The sequence below is a fragment of the Gopherus evgoodei genome, chromosome 3, assembly GCF_007399415.2.
Source record: "Gopherus evgoodei ecotype Sinaloan lineage chromosome 3, rGopEvg1_v1.p, whole genome shotgun sequence".
Classification (NCBI taxonomy): Eukaryota; Metazoa; Chordata; order Testudines; family Testudinidae; genus Gopherus; species Gopherus evgoodei.
This window is the reverse complement of record NC_044324.1, coordinates 103,852,180-103,873,264: the sequence shown is the minus strand read 5'-3', so window position 1 is coordinate 103,873,264 and position 21,085 is coordinate 103,852,180. Positions and strand designations below refer to the sequence as shown.

At 38.8% G+C, this 21,085-nt stretch overlaps 1 protein-coding gene across 2 annotated transcripts in view; it reads right to left on the bottom strand.

Moving 5' to 3' along the window:
• Nucleotides 1-21,085, bottom strand: part of HSF2 (heat shock transcription factor 2) — a 39,029-nt gene that overhangs the window by 5,088 nt on the left and 12,856 nt on the right. For both annotated transcript variants that reach the window (XM_030556211.1, XM_030556212.1), the window contains exons 2-10: nt 18,364-18,472; nt 18,081-18,208; nt 17,090-17,214; nt 10,992-11,067; nt 7,877-7,938; nt 7,634-7,718; nt 6,824-6,990; nt 4,576-4,845; nt 7-112 (exon numbers count right to left, since the gene is read on the bottom strand). In XM_030556211.1, coding sequence (XP_030412071.1) covers nt 7-112; nt 4,576-4,845; nt 6,824-6,990; nt 7,634-7,718; nt 7,877-7,938; nt 10,992-11,067; nt 17,090-17,214; nt 18,081-18,208; nt 18,364-18,472 — 1,128 coding nt within the window. The remainder of the gene's footprint in view (nt 1-6; nt 113-4,575; nt 4,846-6,823; nt 6,991-7,633; nt 7,719-7,876; nt 7,939-10,991; nt 11,068-17,089; nt 17,215-18,080; nt 18,209-18,363; nt 18,473-21,085) is intronic.

The following is a 21,085-nucleotide window of genomic DNA, read 5'->3' as shown; positions in this document are numbered from 1 at the left end:
ACATACATCAACCAGAAGATCTGGGTCTATGCTGAACTGTCGTCCTGACAGCATGGCTTGGAAGTCTTCTAAACTGCAATCAATACTGTCAAGATAATCCAATAGCTCAACTCTGGAAGACAGAAAAGAAAAAGAGGATTGTGTGTTCTGAAATAGCAGCAATGCTTCTACTGACAAGGTGGAAAAAAAAAAAATGAAGTGAGGTGCACAGTGCCCCATGAAAGTCTGTTATAAAGATACAGAAACTTTATAGTTTATCTGTTGGAAGAGATATATGCAACAGTTCCATCATCACTGCTTGTTTAACACTGCACTGGCAAGCGCAACATGATATTTCTCTGCCTGGTGTCAAACAGTTAAGAATGTCTGACAGGATTGTCAGTTTATATATCTGACATTCACAAATCAATTTTTACTTTGTGACTGCACAGGAAAGCAATAGGCTGTGACCCATTCACAAAGCTGCTGTCTCCACAATAAAGGAGAGCAGAATTCAGTTAATTAGAATTATTTTAAAAGCTGTAAGTAGATCCTTTTATATTACAAGGTAACAGTACAAAAGGAATCAGATGGTTGCATGTGGGGATGAAAAGGAAGAATGCACAAGTGATTCATAAGACAATTAAAAAAATATTCCACCAGCAAGTGCTGATTGCAACTAACATTGTAAATAAGTTATTTCCTCTGCTATACAATATATACCCTAAAGACAGACAACGTAGTAGCCTTTAGCTTTTGTTTTAACTTAAACCATTTAAAACAAACAAGCAAAAAAAAACCTCACCCCTTTAGAGTGCAATGATAAACGTCTGTCAGAGGCTTTAAAGAACAAAAAAAAAGTTCATATCCAAAGGGAGAGAAAAAAAAATCCGTCCTTAAGGTGACCTGCAAGGAGGGAGGTACTGATTTTGTGCCCTTGTTTGATTTTTTAATTATACATAAAGAGGGCCAGGAAGAGCAACACACACATTACAAAGATGTTTCACATTTAAGATTCAGACTGGTCATAAACTTCTAGCCTAGATAGACACAGAGAACTAGTAAAATATTGTTATCACAAAAGAAAAGCAAGTGCAAATACAGCATTTGAAAAAAAGGGAATCTTAGACTTGTTCTTTTTTATAAGTTTTAAATGCTACCTATTTAACAAAAGTAATGTTTTGGATAAAGGAAGTCTTTAATTTTAACGAACACCTCCACCGTTCAAATTAAGGTGCAAGAGGTAACAGTAAATATCTTCAAGACTTCCCAGGAGCAGACCTCCAGCAAAAACAAGGAAGAGCAGGTTTCCTGGTATTTCTAGGATAAAAACCACATAGAATAATATTTAAAAATAGCTTTCAGGACTTTTTTTTTTTTATATATAGTATTCCGCATTTTCAGTTTTTAAACCAATTTTCACCAAGTTACCTTTTTTTTTTTTTTTTAAATGTAAAGGAGTTCAGGTTTTACTGATTAACGCATGTATCAATCCATTCAATTCCTCCCTCCTTCCTGTACTTATTTTTGTTAAACACTAATGCTTTATACAAAATTGTTGTGTCCTGCAGCTCTGAGACTAAAGCAGTTCCGCAGTGTAAAACACAGTACATAGAGTGAAGGTCAGAAAAAACAATGTTAATGTTGTACTAAGATGTTGCCTGCTTATTTCTTTGCATCTCTTTAGTGCGGCACTAAGTTTAAACAAGCTATCCTCCACAGATAAAGATAAGGTAAAAAAAGGTAAACATGTGGTAAAAACACAAATAGACATCTCAATATCAACAAAATTCAGTGCTTTTTCAAGAAGAGCAAAGACAGAAGGGAAGAGGATGAATTGTGTTGCAAGGACTACAGCACTGAGGTCAGGGCTCATGCTGACAGAATAAAGGAGCATGTCGAAAGCAAACACCACAAGAAGCTTAAAGAAAGTGAGCTTCAGGATAAACAGTCAATATCAGGAGCTTTCACCAGGGATTCCAAGAGAGGAGACAGCACAACTGTGTCAATGAATTTGTGCATGCTGTTTCACTGGACAATCTCTGTTAATTGCAGAGGGGCCTGCTGGTGACTATGTGGCAATACTGTTCATAGCAGCAAAAACCCTTCCTAATGCAGATAACCTCACTCGTAAGTATCTAAAAGAAAAATGACAATGCTTTAGTGTATAAACACATGGAATGAATTGATGGAAATGTGGTGTCTAGATTGGCTTTTGACAAGTCTTCTGATGCTTTGGCCTATCCAATTCTTGGCCTTTTGTTTTTTATTTCACTGACATATTTGTTGGTACATTTCAAACGTCAGAAAATGTGGCCACAACAAACACAGATTCTGCTTCCGACATGGTTAAGTCTGCACGAGAGATTAAACTCAGTCGGAAACCGGAGCTGATACATATTATCTGTCCTGCTCATCTGACTACCATTGTGCTGTCAGGTGCTACTGCTACCGAAGAAGTGAAAGATGTGAAATCTTAGATCACTGGATTTGGGGCCATTTTCAAAAACACCAACAAGCTGAAGACTGCTTTACATAGTGTGAAATGAATGCAGAGCTGACTGCCGATTACCTATCCCTGCTGCACCACATCGGTGGACGAGCTTGTACTTCGCAGCTTGTCATGTAAACAACATGTGGACTGTGCTAATGTGTCTCTAGATCATTCTGAGTTTGTTGGTTCTAAAGCAGACACATTGAAAAAAAACTGATGTTTATTAGATCCTGATAATCAAAATCTCAGCTGAATTGAGCACAAAAGCTGCAGGAGAAACATATGGTGAGAAAACCCAGCTGTTCCTGGAACACAAGAAAAAAAAAAAATAAAAAAAAAAAGTTCAAGACCTTCACAGTGCTCAGCGAGAAATGAGAGAACCATGGCCCATAATTTGAACCCTGAAGTGTTTGGTACCAAAGATTCTTTTTGGAATGTCATACAGGTGCTGCACCCCTTCCTCAAGCTTAATTTTGCAATAGACTACAACTGTTATGCCAGAGTGTTCAAGCCATTTGCCACTAAAGATGACATTTCAAATCTGAAAGGGGACTTTACTACTCACATAAATGTGCCTAACCTTGACAACGTGAAAGTGGATGTACTGGCTTTTTGGAACAGTCAAGACACTTCCCAACTTCAGCTTTGACTGTGACCCCTGGATATACACCTCTACCCCAACGTAACTCGGTCCTCAAGAGACCCAAAAAAACCCAAATCCCAAAACCCCAAAAAACCCAAAAACACACCACTCACCATGTTATAGGTGAGACTGCATTACATCAAAACATGCTTCGCACCCCCTCCCAATTCCTTAACCGCTCCCTCCAGAGACCCCCGTCCCTAATCACCCCCAGGACCCTGCCCCATCCCGACTGCTCCCTCCCCCATACATACCCCCCCCCCCCGACAGGCACTCACTGACAGTGGTGGGAAGTGGAGCAGCCTGGCCCCCGTCCGCTCTACTCCGCCACCTCCCAGCTGCAGCACTCCGCTTCCCACTGTTGGTGAGTGCAGGGAGGTTGGGGAAAGGATCCCCCTCCCCCCCCCCGCACTCACCTGCAGTGGGAAGCGGAGAGATGTGGCCCCAGCCTGCATCACTGGGGGAGCGGGGGGCAGGGCGCTGGGGAAAGGTCCTTGACTCACATGTGGCAGGAAGCGGACTGCTGCGGCTGGGAGCTGGGGGAGTGGAGCGGGCTGGGACCGGGCTGCTCCGCTTCTGCTGCTGCTGGTGAGTGTGTGGGGGAAATCCCTTCCCCAAAGCCCCCTCCCCTGAGCGACACGGCTGGGGCCGGGGAAGCAGAGCAGAGCAGGCTGCTTCCAGCCCCCCACTAATCCCCCAGGCCACTCTGTGACTGTGGGGCCCCCAAAAGTGCCCTCCCACAGCTCCTGCCCCCCAGACCGGGGGGGAGAGGGAGTAGAGAAGAGCCCCTGACCGCCCTCGAGACCCTCTGCCCCTTATCCAACCCCTTGGCCCCTGCCTGGCCCAGCACCCTTAACACACTGCTCAGAGCAGCGTGTCAGAGCTTTACCGCATTGTATGCAAACTCACGTTCTATCAGGTCGCATTATATCGGGGTAGAGGTGTACTGGTGCAGAGTGTTCATTTGCAAAGTTGGACTACCTCCAAGACAGGAAGAGGCTCCACGTGAGTGAGGATAATTTTCTTCAAAGTATGCGAGAATACATAAACCAAGGTTTCTGGAAAAACTACTAGCTCTGAGAAAAGCGAAAAGCATCTCTGTACATAAGAAGAGTTTCAGTTACACTGTAATAATAATGCACATTATACTAAAGGGTTTTTTTGCTTTTCCTTTTCCCCAGATTTTGGGTTTTTTTTTTTTTTTAAAACTATTTCATCTGTTTTAATGTTTGGAAAATAAACACCAAAAAATTCCTGGAGTGTTTTTTTTGTTTTACATAAAAGCTGAAAATGTGGAACACTATTTATATACCATAAAGCAAAAGAGCACAAACTCAGTCTTTGAATAATCCATTGCAGGGCCTCTAAGAGTCTGTCAGCGAAAATAGTTAGAGGCAGTGATATGAAGGTATCAACTTTAAACTTAGCCAATGGTTTTAAAAGCACCAAAGCTACTCACTTTCCAAGAAGGTTGATGTTCTGTGAAATTACTCCATTCTCACTGAGTATGGAATCCATCATTGAGACAGGGTCTTCTGCAGTTAGAGTTGACTGGTTGTTCAGTTGAACAGCACTAGACATGAGAGGGCTTGTACTGTCACTGACAGGACTGAGGGGATCACTGGTTGGGATAGTGATTGGTTCTGTATTTTTATCCCCTTGAATTACAGGGATGTTGTCATCCTCATTATCATCTTCTACAATTACAATATCAGGAGAATGACTACAGCTGTAATACATAAAGCAGACAGACAATAAAAGAGTCAGCTACCATCTCTTTCAAAAGTCCTGCTGTAAGGATTAAATAGCTGCAGGGCACTTTGAATATGTAATAGTGGCTAGCTCTTTAGATAAGGGAGTCTAGATTTCCATTCTGAGCCCCATTTTAACCTCTCACCATCTCCTCAAATTTTGATGGCAGTAACACAAAACATGTTTAAAATACAGTAAAAAGAATCTCAAGAAATTGGAAAAAATGAAGATTAAGACGCTAACCATCTAATCAAAAATACTTGCTTTTAAAGTTTCCCTGTTCTTACATTTTAATACAGCTTTCTCAGCAAAGCAGGTTAGGTTGTTGGGGAAAGTTATAGGGCATTTTCCAGGGATTAAATACTTCAAAATCATTATGGAATCTTAATTCTTATGGACTGGAACTAGAAAGGCTGAAAGTATCAGGCTAGACAAAGCCAGTTTTATTTTGCGCCATGCCTGTATGCTACTATTTTCTGATTCTGGAGGATTAAGTTTTACAGGACCAGGAGAAAAAGAAAAACACTGAAAGGAATGCCAGTAGGTGGTTATGAGAGAAGGCAGGTACTAAAAATGGGAACTGAAGGAGCTGGTGAAGAGAAATTAATCTTGTCATGGCTGATGAGATTAATTAGGCTCACTGGGGAGTTTAAGCATTTAAGTCTCACAGATGCAAGAGCTAATAGGATCTTGAGAAGTTGTACTCTTCTCCCCTTGTACTGCATTCTGATGCTCCCCTGGCCCTATGCAAAGGATCCCAGAAATGAAAAAACCCTGCCCCACAATTCTCATAAATGTCCTTTTAGTACCCACAACTCATTATTATGTGGCAGGTCACAGACAGTGAAGAATCTTTTCCCTCCATGACACCAGAGAGAACACACAAACTTTCACAAGTCTTTAAAATATGAAGGAAATGCCACCCTTTTAAATGGTTTTTTTAAAAAAAAAAAAAAAAAAAGATTAATCTTCACTCTAAACTTATTGGATTTCTAATGCTCTTTTTAAATAGAAAAAAAATTGTTGCAGTTTAAACCCGTAAATTCCTGATGTGTACTCCCACTTAATCTCATTTTTCTCGGGGGAGGCGGGGGTGTGAGGGGAGGAGTAAGCATCCATTTGCCAAAACCAAATCAGTGATTTAAGTCTCAGGCAACAAAAATCTGGATTTCAAATCCATAAAGCATAAAATATACACGATTATGCAGTGTAAACCAAGGGTAACATTGGGAGACAATCCTTGAGCCAGAAGGGCTGGGATGAGCATCTGCTTGTACCTGAGAGTGTACTATAAAGATAGGTGTGAACAGGTAAAGTATGTAGCACAGAATTAAGGAGTAAAATAGGGAAAATGTACACAAGACTCCTCTTGAACTATAGACCTGAGAAGGCTGGAGGACTTCTAGTCTCTAAAAGAATCAATGGTGGTGGCTTACAGCCAGCAAAAAAATGCCTAGAATGTTCAGAGGGCAACATTTACACTTGACAGAGATAGCAGGACAGCTACCCTCAACAGCATAAAAAAAAACCATTAAACTACGGGGGTTCCAATCGTGTGCTAAGGAAGTAAAGACCAAGGAATGAGAATAGTGTGCAGATGGCACTTCTAGGAAAGTAGTATATGCCCCAGTGATCCTTCATTTTTAAAATGTTTTATTTTACCTGAATTCTCATCCTAGCCACACTAAGCTACAACTGCCAAATTGTCCTGTGAAGCCAGTGCAGAGGCATGGAATGCAAAGGATTTGTATATATATAGTAACTTTCAGTAACCAACATATGATTCAACATCGCATACCTGCACTTTGATTAAGCCTGCTTCCTTTACTGAAATGGAATTATACAAGATATATTTCAACTGTATTGTGTAGATCTGAATTAGATTTTAAGGTTAGGATCTCCCTGTCTATACTGAAGTGCTGAGTGCCTTCTGCACTCATACAAATATTCCTTACTTGGAAGAGTCTGATGTAACATCCTCATTTGTTTCTGGAGTAATGGGAGCACTTTCTTCATCCATACTATTTTCTTCCTCACCAATATCATCAGTGACATCATAAATAATTATGTCATCTGAAATCTGCTCCCTCTGCTCTAGTCCCTCAGTTCTGCTGAGTGGTACCTGAGAATTATAAAAGCACAACTACTATAAAGAAATAGAAACAAAATTTCCAAATTAAAATCAGACCCAAACACAGTACTTCAATTAAGAGCCCTAACTGAATACCTAATTAAAAATAGTTCTAGATCTCCTAGGAAAACTCTTAAGACACACGACACTTTCCACACACATTTTTGGTTCATATTTTAATTATTTGGCATAAATAATTTTTAACAGAACATTTAAACAATTAGGTATATAGCTGTAAATTTTGCTAAGTAATTAAAGATGATTATAACAGTTATAATCCAACCAAAGGACAGTGTAAAACAAAACAAGCCAAAAATGTTGGAGAGTGATAAAAAACTATATCAGCACTGTAAATCAATAAGAACATCATCACAACAAGAGCTGGAAACCTACACACACTACAATGGAAACTGTTTAACTACCAATCCTAATCTGCCATTAAAGTAGTTCATTGGCATGCAGCTGCTATTCACTTCAAAGACACTCTTCTCCCCCTCTTTTGCCTCACTTTCAGCTGATAAATGAAGCACAGCTACAGCCACTATAAGTCACTCCTGTTAATACTTCTGTTCACCTTTTTCCATCCCTCCAGTTGGCACATGAGCAAATAATGTCCACTTCAAAATGAACTTACATGATGGTTTTTGTCAGCTGGTTCTTTGACAATCTGCTGAAACATAGTGGACTTTGGAGGTCCATTGGTATTCAGAAGTAGTGGCCTAAATCAAAGGGGGGTGGGAGAGAGAAAGTCAGTTGCATGAACACTACTAAAGCATGAATAATGTTTCTAAAAAGAGAAACCACCCAGCAAAAGAAACCTGTATTAACTGGTTAACATTTACAACATTCCCCACCCCCACCCCAATACTGTACTTACCGTTTGCGTTTTAGACTCACTAGCTGGTTATTCTGCACCAGAGTAACAATGAACTGTACAATCTACAAGAAAAAGGAAAATAAGTAAACACTACCATGCCAGGTTTTGTCAAAAACAATGGTAGCCCACAGCAGTACAAGCCATAAAGTTTACCATACTTAAAATCATAGACTTAGGAGGGACTGCAAAGGTCACCTAGCCTAACCCCCTGCCAAGATGCAGGATTTGTGCCTAAACCACAAGACAGATGGCTATCCACCCTCCTTTTGAAAACCTCCTGTGAAGGAGCCTCCACAACCGCCCTAGGCAGTCTGTTCCATTGTCCTACTGTTCTTACAGTTAGTTTTTCCTATGATTTAATCTAAATCTTCCACAAACAATTTCACAGGAATAAGTGTTGTATGAAAGAGATCCCCACCAACATCAGGAAAGTGAGTATCTTACTGACTCCGCCCCCAATAAAATGCTCTATAGGTACAACATGGCAGAGATGTGATCTCTGTATTTCAAGTTATTTTACATGGTAGTTTCACATGAAATTTGTGAACTGGAGGTTGTCGAAGAAATTCCCAGCAAAAACATCTTCAGAAGAGAAGAGTATTCTGTAACAAAAATGAACACAATTCACTGTCAAGTCCAAAAATCAAGAGATCCAGATGCCACATGTGAAAGAGTAAAAAAAGTGAGTGTTCTCTCAAATGCTCCAATATTTTACTACTCCCACAGAAACATGCAGTACAAAAAACCAGCCCAAATTTGCTCTATTTTCTGCTCTTTAAGAAACTACTTTTAAAATTTGCTATTTACAAAATATGTTCTTAAGAAAAGAAGCCAAAACTTTAAGAACATAAGAATGGCCCTACTGGGTCAGGCCAAAGGTCCATTTAGCCCAGTAACCTGTCTTTCAACAGTGGCCAGCGCCAGGTGCTCCAGTGGGAATGAACAGAACAGGAATCAAGTGATCCATCCCGTCGCTCATTCCCAGCTTCCAGCAAACAGAAGCTAGGGACACCATTCCTGCCCATCCTGGCTAATAGCCGTTGATAGATCTATCCTCCAGGAACTTATCTTGTTCTTTTTTTTTTTTTAAAAACCCCGTTATGGTCTTGGCCTTTACAACATCCTCTGGCAAGGAGTTCCACAGGTTGACTGTGCACTGTGTGAAGAAATACCTCCTTTTATTTGTTTTAAACCTAATGCTTATTAATTTCATTTGGTGACCCCTAGTTCTTGCATTATAAGTAGTAATAAACCACACTTCCTTATCTATTTTTTCCTACACCAGTCATGATTTTATAAACAAACATATTTCCCCTTAGCGGTCTCTTTTCCAAGCTGAAAAGTCCCAGTCTTATTAATCTCTCCTCATACAGAAGTCATTTCATACCCCTACTCACTTTTGTTGCCCTTTTTTGAACCTTTTCCAGTTTCAATATATCTTTGAGATGGTGCAACCACATCTGAACAGTAGTCAAGATGTGGGCATACTATTATCTATCCCTTTCTTAATTATTCGCAGCATTCTGTTCCTTCTGACTGCCACTGTACACCGAGTGGATGTTGTTTTCAGAAAACTACCCACTATAACTTCAAGATCTTTTGAGTGGGAAAAGCTAATTTAGACTCCATCATTTTATATGTTTAGTTGTGATTATGCTTTCTAATGTGCATCACTTTGCATTTATCAACATGAAATTTCATCTGCCATTTTGTTGCCCAGTCACCCAATTTTGGGAGATCCTTCTGCAGTTCTTCGCAGACTGCCTGGGTCTTAACTATCTTGAGTAATTTTGTATCATCTGCAAATTTTGCCACCTCACTGTTTACCCCCTTTTCCAGATCATTTATGAATATGTTGAACAGGAGTGGTCCCAGAACAGACCCTTGGGGGACACCACTATTTAGCCCTCTCCATTCTGAAAACTGACCATTTATATCTACCTTTTGTTTCCTATCTTTTAACCAGTTACCAATCCATGAGAGCACTGTCCCTCTTATCCTATGGAAGCTTAGTCTGCCTAAGAGCCTTTGGTGAGGGACCTTGTCAAATGTTCTCTGAAAAATCTAAGTACACTATATCCACTGGATCCCCTTGGTCCACATGCTTGTTGACCCCTAAAAGAATTCTAATAAATTGGTGAGGCATGATTTCCCTTTACTAAAATCTTGTTGAGAAAGAGTCAACATATTATGTTCATCTATATGTCTGACAATACTATTCTTTATTAGAGTTTCAACCAGTTTGCCCAGTACTGAAGTCAGGTTTACAGGCCTGTAATTGCCAGGATCACCTCTGGAGCCCTTTTTAAATATTGGCATCACATTAGCTATCCTACAGTCACCTGTAACAGAAGCTGATTAAAAGGATAGGTTACAGACTACAGTTAGGCAACTGATATGCTGTAAAAATAGTCAAACAAAATACTTCGATAACATAGGATTTCATAATTTAATATTTTAAAATAAAAGTTCAATAAGTATTTGCTTCATCCTACCTACCACCAAATCTACTGAACTTCCTCTACAAAAGCAAAAACCCTATTTCCTGAGACCCTGGAATCCTGTCCACCATTGTAGTTTTTTGAGTTGACAAGTATGTTTTTAAATCTTTAACTACATACTGTATAGCTTAATTCAAATTAACCTTTTAATTGTTGTTTCTTTTCAGCATCAATGAACCATGTCATGCTGCCATCAGCTAAGTGACCAAAAACGTTACTTTGTTCCTAAAATATATTTTAGAATGTAATTACTTGAAATGCTGCTAGTGCAGCAAGTTATTCACACTGAATTCTGCTGGGAATCCTACCAATGGAAGCCACCTCCAAAACCGGGGAGGGAGGGAAGCCAATTTAGAGATGCCCTGGAGAGGGTGTTCCTAGGAAAGTAAAAAGAGGCAAACATGATGGCATCCCTGTAATCGTTCCGTGTCTTTATAGACTGCCACATGCTGAGTTAATGCTCATTTTACAAAGATTAAAGATCTTGCTATTGTGAAGAAAACTAGATTTCACATAGCATAGTACTGAGGTAGTCAGAGTAAGGACAACATAAGTCAGCCTGTGGCACAGAAAATAGACAGAGGCAGCTGTATAATCCACAAATGAAGTCTTACCTTTCTAATAACCTGTTGCTGCTGCAAGTGTTTTGCTCTCAATTCTGCCACTTCCCTCCAAAGAGATTCATTTTCCCTGTTTCAAGGAAAAAAAGTGATTTAGAAAGCTAAACTCAAAACTGAAGAAGCCCTTATTTTTTGTGAAACTGTTTTAATGTAACACAGGCTCATGAAGATATTTCACAAAGCTATACATCCTTCCTATGAAGTACCACTGGCAGTAGCCTCGGAAGAAAGTTATATAGCACAGAATTAGGATGACTAAACAGCAAGTGTGAAAAATCAGGACAAGGGATTGGGGGGGGGGTAATAGGAGCCTATATAGGAAAAAGACCCAAAAATTGGGACTGTCCCTATAAAATCGGTACATCTGGTCACCCTACACAGAACCCAAAGCAGCCCATGGGAATGGTCTGATTGGAGATGGGCAAAATTTGAAAAAAATAATTTGCCAGAAAAATGCTATTTCTGTCAACCCAAAACAATTCACAAATCTGATGCAAAATTACCCAAATAATTTCAGCTAGAAGCAAAGCAGGCAGTGATAACTCATGTAAATTTCAGCCCAGCAGTTAGGGCACTTATCTGGGCTACTGGAGATCCCTCCAGTTCAGTTCCCCTTTCTGCCTGATGTGGAGCAGGGATTTGAACTGCAGTGTGGGAGACCAGAGGAGAGTGCCCTAACCCCTAGGATACTGGACAACATGGAGTGGGCATGTCGCAACTCTTATCAAAGCTGTTCCCACTTTGTATAAGATACCTAAACAGTCCCCAGGCCAGACACAGAGTGACTATTCTATAGCCTGGAGGTCAGGGCCCTCACACTGACGGGAGGCCAAGTACATGTCCCTGTTCCAATAATGAATTATTTATACACTGTGAAATAGCTTCAACAGGACAGACAGATCCACACCAGAATATGCAATAGCCTAGTGATAAGAGCACTCTCCTGCAATATCTGAGACCCAATTTCAAATTGCTGTTCCATATCAGGCTGAAGGGGAAATGAACCCATGTTTCCCAATCTTAAGTTATAAGAGGCAATACCACCTCCCTCCTGCCATTCCAGCCCTTCTATTCCTTTGATTTTATGCTAAAAACAGCCTGGAAACAAAATGGTTCATTTCAGGACAAACGTTTTGTTCAACTCCAAATAAAATTTGCTGAGTTTTTCAATTTGCCAAAGTTTTTCTGGGAATTTTCAAATTCTGTTCAACCCTTTATTTCTTTGGAACTACCAGTGAACCAAAGAGTTATTTTCCCTTGTCAAATTATCTGAGTGCCTTCATTCCCGTCAGCTGTTATTCTACAATGTAATCCAGCGGTAGGCAACCTGTGGCACGCAAGCTCATTTTTAGTGGCCCTCACACTGCCCGAATCCTGGCCACTGGTCCGGTGGCTCTGCATTTTACATTATTTTAAATGAAGCTTCTTACACATTTTAAAAGCCTTATTTACTTTACATACAACAATAGTTTAATTATATATTATAGACTTATAGAAAGAGACCTTCTCAAAACATTAAGGTGTGTGACTGGCACGCGAAACCTTAAATTAGAGTGAATAAATGAAGAATCAGCACACCACTTCTGAAAGGTTGCCAACCTCTGGTGTAATCTCTCCAAATTAATTATATCTTCAAAAGATTTTTTAAAAGTATGAAGTCTGAGTTTCTGGGGGCACAGACAGCAGTCAAAGGGAATAAGAACCCATATGAATAAGCAGCTGTCTCTCAAATTGCCAGTTTGCTGACTGGAATTTTACAATTACAGTCCATGACTTTTACTATATACAGTATCCCTAACTAAAACTTGGGCTGGGGACCATGGGTGCTTGGGGGGAGGGAGTGGGAAGAGAGACGGTCTGGGAGTCCCGCGGATGCTGGCCTGGAACTTCCACTGGTGATGGGGGAGGAGGCATTGGTGGGCAGCCAGGGGCTCCCTATCCAGCTCCACATGTCCCTGCATCTCCCAGCTAAAACAATCGCACTGTTAAACAATAGAAAGCCATTTATTTAATTTTTTTGATATTTTCAATTACACACAATAAAAAAAAAGTTAGCACTGTACACTTTGTAAATATTTGCATTGTAAAAGATAGCATTTTTCAAATTCACCTAATACAAGTACTGTAGTGCAATCATGAAAGAAACTTACAAATTAAAATTATGTACAAAAAATAACTGCATTCAAAAAATAAAAATGTAGAACTTTAGAGTCTAGAAGGTTCCCCTCAGTCCTACTTCTTGTACAGCGAATCACTCAGACAAGTTTGTTTATATTTGCAGGAAATAATGCTGCTCCCTTCTTGTTTATAATGTCATCTGAAAGTGAAAATGGGGGTGTAGCAAGTTATTTACGTGCCAGATGAAGGGACATATGAATCTTTATGCTTCAACATTATTCCAAAGAACATGTGTCCATGCTGATAACGGGTTCTGCTAGACAACAATCCAAAGCAGTGCAGACTGACATGTTCATTTTCATCATCTGACTCGGACGCCAGCAGCAGAAGATTGACTTTCCTTGTTGGTGGTGTGGGTTCTGTAGTTTCCACATCAGAGTGCTGCACTTTTAAGACTTTTGACAGCATGCTCCACACTTTGTCCCTCTCAGATTTTGGAAGGCACTTCAGATTCTTAAGCCTTGGGTCGAGTGCTGTAGCTATCTTTAGAAATCTCACATTGGAAAGTAGAGCAAGAACTGACAGGGATTTGAAGGGGATTTCAATACACAGTTTTCTGTGAGCAAGAGTCAGGCCAGTGGTTAGCCTAATAATGTGAGATTTGTAGAAGTGAGGATTGTGTGAGGCGAATGGGAAAGAACTGTGTGAGAAGTTGTTGCAACCATGTGAAAAAGATATCAGGATGACCTATGTATAAATAAAATGTAGCTGCTGTTCATTATTGTATATAAGAAGAAGGTATAAAAGTTTGCTGTAATTGTTTACCTGTAGAGAGACCTGCCTAGGAGGAAACCCTGTGTCCCAGTGCACTCTCTCCCTCTATGCAATTGCTTGAGAATCAAGTATCTGACTTTGCTGCACCCAACAAGAGTGAGAACTCTGTTTTTCTCTGACAGTACCTCCTTTGCATTTTGTCAAATATGCAGTGAAAGTGTTCTTAAGATAAACAACATGTGCTGGATCATCATCTGAGACTGCCATAACATGAAATGTATGGCAGAATGAGGGTAAAACAGGAAACATAGAATTCTCTCCCGAAGAGCTCAATCATAGATTTAATTAATGTATTATTTTTTGAACAAGCATTGTCAGCATAAAAGCATGTTCTCTGGAATGGTGGCCAAAGCATGAAGAGGCATACAAATGTTTAACCTATCTGGCATATAAATACCTTGCAATGTCAACTACAGAAGTGGAATGTGAATGCCTGTTATCACTTTCAGGTGACGTAAATAAGAAGAGGACACCATTATCTCTGGTAAATGTAAACAAACTTGTTTCTCTTAGTGACTGGCTGAACAAGAAGTAGGACTGAGTGGACTTGTAGGCTCTCAAGTTTAACACTTTTTTAATGCAGTTATGTAACAAAAAGCTATGTATGTAAATTGCACTTTCACAATAAAGAGATTATACTACTGTACTTATGAGATAAAAGAGTACTTTTCAGTTTATCTTTACAGTACAAGTATTTGTAATAAAAATATAAATGAGCACTGTACATTTAGTATTCTGTGTTGTAATTGAAATCAATATATCTGAAAATGTAGAAAAATAAATATTTAATACATCTCAATTGGTATTCTACTGTTTAACAGTGTGATTAAAACTGCAATTAATTATGTTTTTTTTAACTATTAAATAACTAAGATCAAAAGAGATGCTAATGTTAGTGTTTTTACAATACATATCCTCTATGTAACAGCTATAGTATTACATTAAATATACCTCTAATTATGTTTACATTATGTATACCCCAGTAATTAGATAACCCTAGATATAAGTGTGTGTTAATGTAAGAATGTATTCAGGTGTTCAATTAATGAGAACTAGTGAAATATCCTATTGTTTGCTATTACATACATGCAAATATTTGTATAACTAACTAAATTACTCAGAGATCATGTGAAATGTTAATGAAGAACTTAAGGATAGTAACAGGAAATGCTAATTTCAAACTAAATGGCCACAGAATGAATAAAAGTCCTTATCAGATTGTTATCTGTAAGAAGCAGCTATAAAATGGATTTTGAGAAATGATCCTTTATCTCTGGATTGTTTGGATTCTAACGGTAGAATAATGGAAGATGACAGACCCCAGAATTTTTCTGGGCAGCCCTGAAAAGACTTTTGGGAAACTGAAACATCTCTGCTATCTTTTTGGCTTTATGAACTTTAACTCACCTGTTACTCTATCTTACCTGCTTTAACTTCTCTTTTTTTTTTTTTTTTAAGTGCTACTATACCTATAATTAGTTTACTATAGAATTGGCTGCCAGCATTGTCTTTGGTGTAAGATCTGAAATACCAACTGATTTGGGGTAAGTGACTGATCCTTTGTAATTAGGAGTAAACTGATGAGGTGTGATTTTTGGTTTATGTAACTATTATCACTAAGTCCAGTTTGTCTGGGTGGCAAGGCTGGACAGCCCAAGGGGACTGTCTGTAACTCCATGGTAAGACAGATATAGTGATCCAGGAATGCACATTTGTAGATTGGTGAAATCTAATTATAGAACATACCACCCGTTTGGAATGTCTGCCCTTGTTTTCTGACAGTCTGTCACTGAGATAGTCACTCTCATTGATGAGCCACTCCAGAGAGGTGTCACTCACTGACATTAATAGGTGGCAGGTTTAAATAAAACATAAGGAAGAACTTCACACAACACACAAACCAACCTGTGGAATCTGTTGCCAGGGGATGCTATGAAGGCCAAAAGCATAACTGGGTTCAAAAAAGAATTAGGTAAGTTCATGGAGGACAGGTCCACTAATGGCTATCAGGAAAGATGGTCAGGGATGCAATCCCATACTCTGGATGTCCCCAAGTCTCAGACTGCTAGAAGCTGGGACTCTAGATGACAGGGGTAGGATCACTCGGATAATTGCCTTGTTAATTCCCTCTGCAATATCTGGCACTGGCCACTGTCTGAAGACAGGATACTGGTTAGATGGACCATTCGTCCGAATCAGTATAGCCAGTCTTAGTTTCTTAATTCCAAACAGCTATCCAATCACTTTTGCCAATAAATTTTTAGAGTGTAAATATCAGGTATTTTTAAGAACTGTAGTATTCTCACTCATGGTTGCTAGGGGTTTAGTAAATTCTAATCTATTTTAATCTCTGTAGAAATTAACAGAAGCACCAATGACTAGTCTATTTAGAGTGCAAAGCTTTAGCAATAGTAAACAGATAGCTGAAACTTCTGAACTGTTTAAACCACAGTATCCAAATTCTAGCACACTACAAGTCTCAGAAAAACTTTAGAAGGATGTTCTGAGTCAAATTTTTTTAAAAAAAATAAGCAATAGAGCACATCTTTCTGGAAATTTAACAGTGGGGGAGTGAAATTAAAATAAGATTAAATAAATCATGTTCCAAACAACTGGTAGGACTGTACACAAACACTTAGTTCTGTCTCCCAAACTGGAGCACCAGACTCACTACCTACAATATAAAAAAAAAAAAAAAACCAAACCACAACAACTTCATTACACTAATTTTCAAAGGTTATTTTGAAGGGAAAATCTGATTATGCATCCTAAGTATTTTAAAACTAATCATCAAGTTGTTTAATTGCCACTCCCAGACAACTGCTCAATCACCAACTCACGTGGCTGATAGAATTTTTACCAAAATAATTTGTGTACATTTTATTTCCATTTAAAAACTCTCCTTCCCAAACATGATAAATATTTAAAATTAAATCTGATTTTTACAAAAAAAAAAGAACAATTTTTATGCTGCAGCAGTCTCACAATCAAGCCCCAATGACATATGCAAAGAATAGGACTTTAAACACCAATGTATTTCTTACTAGATTTGCAGCTTCAAACAGATCAAATTCATTGCCCTCAGTGCAATTTGTGAATACTAATGCAAGTTAACAGTTCTCTCACAAAGTAATATTTACCTTTTTAAGGCAGACAGCCTGGATTCGATGGTCTCGTGTTTAATTTGCACCTTCTGAGCACTGCTTATGATTTTAGACAGGTCTTCCTGACGGATTTTATTTTCTTCAGGTCTTGAAGAGGAAACCTTTAAAAGTAAAATAACCCACTGATGCAATATGAAATTCTGAATGCTAAATGTTATTTCTCTCCTACTACTACTCAGAAGAAATCAGTATTTATAAAACAGGCTTTATAACCTGAATAATCTCTGAATATAAGAGAATAATTATCTTATTTATCCTGGAATATCATATATATATTTCAATAATTTCTACATCACTGGGCATGTTGAAAATTCAAATAGTAAAACTAGTATATATCTACAGCATTCTCCCCTTCATCATACTTGACTTTTTTTTTTTTTTTTAAATACAGAAGTCAGCCAGTTATAAACACAGTTCTATTCTATTCTAGAGGTTCTTACATAGCCATCATCACTGTGGCATCTGAGCACCTTCCGTATCATATTAAGTGACGTACATAACATCTTATCCTCTCCCCAGGGGGAAGAGCTGCATGTTTTTTTAAAAAGTTAAGTAAACTGTGCTATATACTAGTGAATGCAAGATCAAAATAATACGATTTGTAGTTGTAACAAAAAAAAAGCAGAGCTGTATTATAAATATTTAAGAATAAGTTTGTTTTGTCGTTTTCTCACCCCTTCGGTGGGCTGCTGATTTACTATAATGAATAAAGGAAAAATTTAAAAAACACAAAACACAAACAATGAATGAGACGTACATTTAAAAAAAACACACAAGAAGGGGGATTACTTGAAGTGCAATTCATTTCATTATCTCTTTAAAAGTAAAATCCAAAATTCCTTTGTGACTGCAGGCCTCTGTGTCAACAGTAGCCAGTTGTGACTGACACACATGCCTACCCCATCTGTTCACAAGACTAGCTAAAAGCAGTCAATGTTCCATGTGTTTTGTATGACCTTTCACTCACCTTCCTTTTAATATGCTCCAGCAAGTCATCACGGCCCTGCTTGAAGTATGGGTGTTGGAACTCCACAGGACCATCCCGTTCCAATTTGACTATGCCAGAGTCAACATGGACTACTTTACGGAAGCCATCTGGAAAACAATTTAACCATGAAGAAAACAAAATACTACAGAATTGAGAACTTTACTGCCGCAATCCCCCCCCCACCCCATTTTTAAGGGTTGGGTGAAAAAAACTATGATATTCTTAAATAGTTTAAGGAAGATAGCTATGCTAATAAACTTACACATATTTAGCTGTCTCACAAAGCTCGCCATGTTGTTGTGCTTGAAGTACTTGGGAAGAATCTCTTTTGCAAATCTTTGTTCATCCAACACCAGGAAACTCTGGCCATTCTAAAATGAAGACCACATTTTGTATTTAATTTTTAAAAATCTGTTTTTATAAAGGGGCACAATAGATACACAACATCCTATGACAGGATATCCTTTTCCCCACATGACACTACGAACTTTACTATGCAAACTGCTGTATCATGAGTAAGGCCAAGATTTTGTCACAGATATTTTTAATAAAAAAGTCACGGACAGGTCACAGGCAAAACAGAAAAATTAATGGAAGCCGTGACCTGTCCCACACTGTCATCACTGGCAGTGGACCTGAGGAACAGACCATAAGAAGAGACATGGCGGAGGAGGGGGCCTGGCTGAAAGGGACAGAGAAAAAGACTCTTAGCTGGTGTAACTAAGGAGGTTCACTACCTGAGAGAGTTGTTAAAGATTTCACTGACTAAACAGTGGTGGCACTCAATCTTAGAATCAGCTGACTGAACCACAATTCAGATCTGCCTCTACAAATTCTGGGGTGACTTCTGCCAATAGCTGCTCCCCTGACAATCATTTAAAGTGCTTCTTATGAGGATGAAAAGCACACTTGAAATGATGGGAACAATTAGTACTTAGACAGGTAAACTTCTCCTACGTAGAAAAGGCCTTCTTTAGTATCCAGCTAGTAGGTTTCTGGAAAAATTTTCCAAGTCCCATTGAACCAACTGTACCTCAAAATAAAAATGTAAAAATCAAAGCCTGAAACAGTATGCCAGATTTTATTCTCTACAGATCAATATCCCTACATTATATCAATGAAAATAGTCAGATCCAGAGGTTAACACAAGTGCGACAACATTGTTCTTTCGTTGTTACAATAAGGGGAACAGGTATCTGTTGAAATTTACAATTATCAGTGCTGTAAAAAGTGACATTAAATCAAAGGTCTGACTACTAATATCCCAATGTCTCTCTGATCAAATTCCAGATCTGATCATTAGTTTCTGCTTAAACTGCCCTGTGACGGTGCTGCCCGTGGGAGCCTGCTGAGGGGTCACTCAATCAGGATGAGCTGCAAACAAAACAGGGCAGACAAATCCCAAACGCTGATGGTTATTCCAATACTTAGATTTACCAAGCCAGCACAAAACAGCTTCTATAGTACCTCACTGGTTACTTAGAAGTTTAAACCACGCAGCTCCCTTAAAGTGCCCAGCCTCAGGCCTCCATCCAGACACATGTCAGACATGATGATGATTCCTGAAAATCTTACTTCATCATATAAAAGAAAAGGTTCTTCCAATCCCAAAGGATCAGCCACATACCCAGGTTCAATTATAACTTAGATCTTACCCACAATACACGCTACAACCAATTCTTATTGACTAAGCTAAAATTTATTCAAAAAGAAAAAAGGAGTTGGTTAAAAGATCAATATACAGACAGACTTGAATTCAATTCTTGAGGTTCAGATGCATAGCAGAGTTGAGCTCGTAGTTGCCAAAAGTCCTTGGCTCCAGTCATTGACTGGGGATCTCAATCCTTATGGCTTAAGGTTTCCTCCTCTTGAAACCCAAAGCAGATCTGAGATGAAGAAGGATCATGTCCCAGGCTTCTTATACATTTCCAGCAGCCTTTGGCCTGAGAAAACAATAGGCTTAACTCCTTCTCCCAAACATCCTGGCAATTAGCACAGAGCAATTTATCCATTAAACAGTTCAGATACAGATTACCACAACCTTCAAAGAGACAAATAGACCATAATACTATAACTCATGTATCATCTTAAATGCTAATATTCCTTTTTTGATCTTTGAATTAAAACTATAGCAATAGACAAGACTTGTTTGCTGGCATCCCAAGACCTGAGCAAACATCTACCCTTCTACCTCTAACACTGCAGACTTGCATTTCAAAGCTCTATTCATTTATACATATCTTCCTAACCAGTTCTTAAGGTTCACTCATGGGTCAGGTCAGTCGGTGAGGTGAGTGAAATAACTCTTTCTGGCCCTGTCAGCTTTCAGTGAGATATTATATTATACTCATAACATCACACCTCCAACGCAAAATTGATGCGGGAAGGGATGACACCAACATCACTGACTGCATCCCAAAAGCTCCCCATCCTGGGTTCTGTCTTATTACAGCTTGTTCTGGGTTAGAAGCCATATTAGTGTATAACAGAAATGTTTTACCAAACTCATGTTCAATAACATGACTGAATCTCTTTACAAACTTAAGGTAAAACTTGGTTAGAACAATAGTGGATTGGATCTGCTCTTGCAGCAGGATTCCTGTATGTCTCATATGATCTTGCCAAGAGCTAAAGAAACTAGCTATTTTATCTACACAAGCTCTGGCAAATGTTTGGAACCCAATTAACATCAAATCAACAGAGATATTAATGTTGTTCACAGTGTAGGAATCTTGGCATTTAGCCATGAAAGCAATATGGTAGTGTGCCTCAGTTTCCCTTTTCATACAGCACATCAGGTCTGGAACGTCTTTTCTTCTGCGAAAAGTTCCAAGACTGTTTACAAGCACTAGCAGTGAAACATCAGTATAACAAGGCCTTTTAACATAAAGTGTGTTCTCATGTATTTCTCTTAACATGTTCAAGGGATTTTCCAAAAGATTAGGCACATTGTACATTTTTACAGTTTTTGGTAATAGCAATAC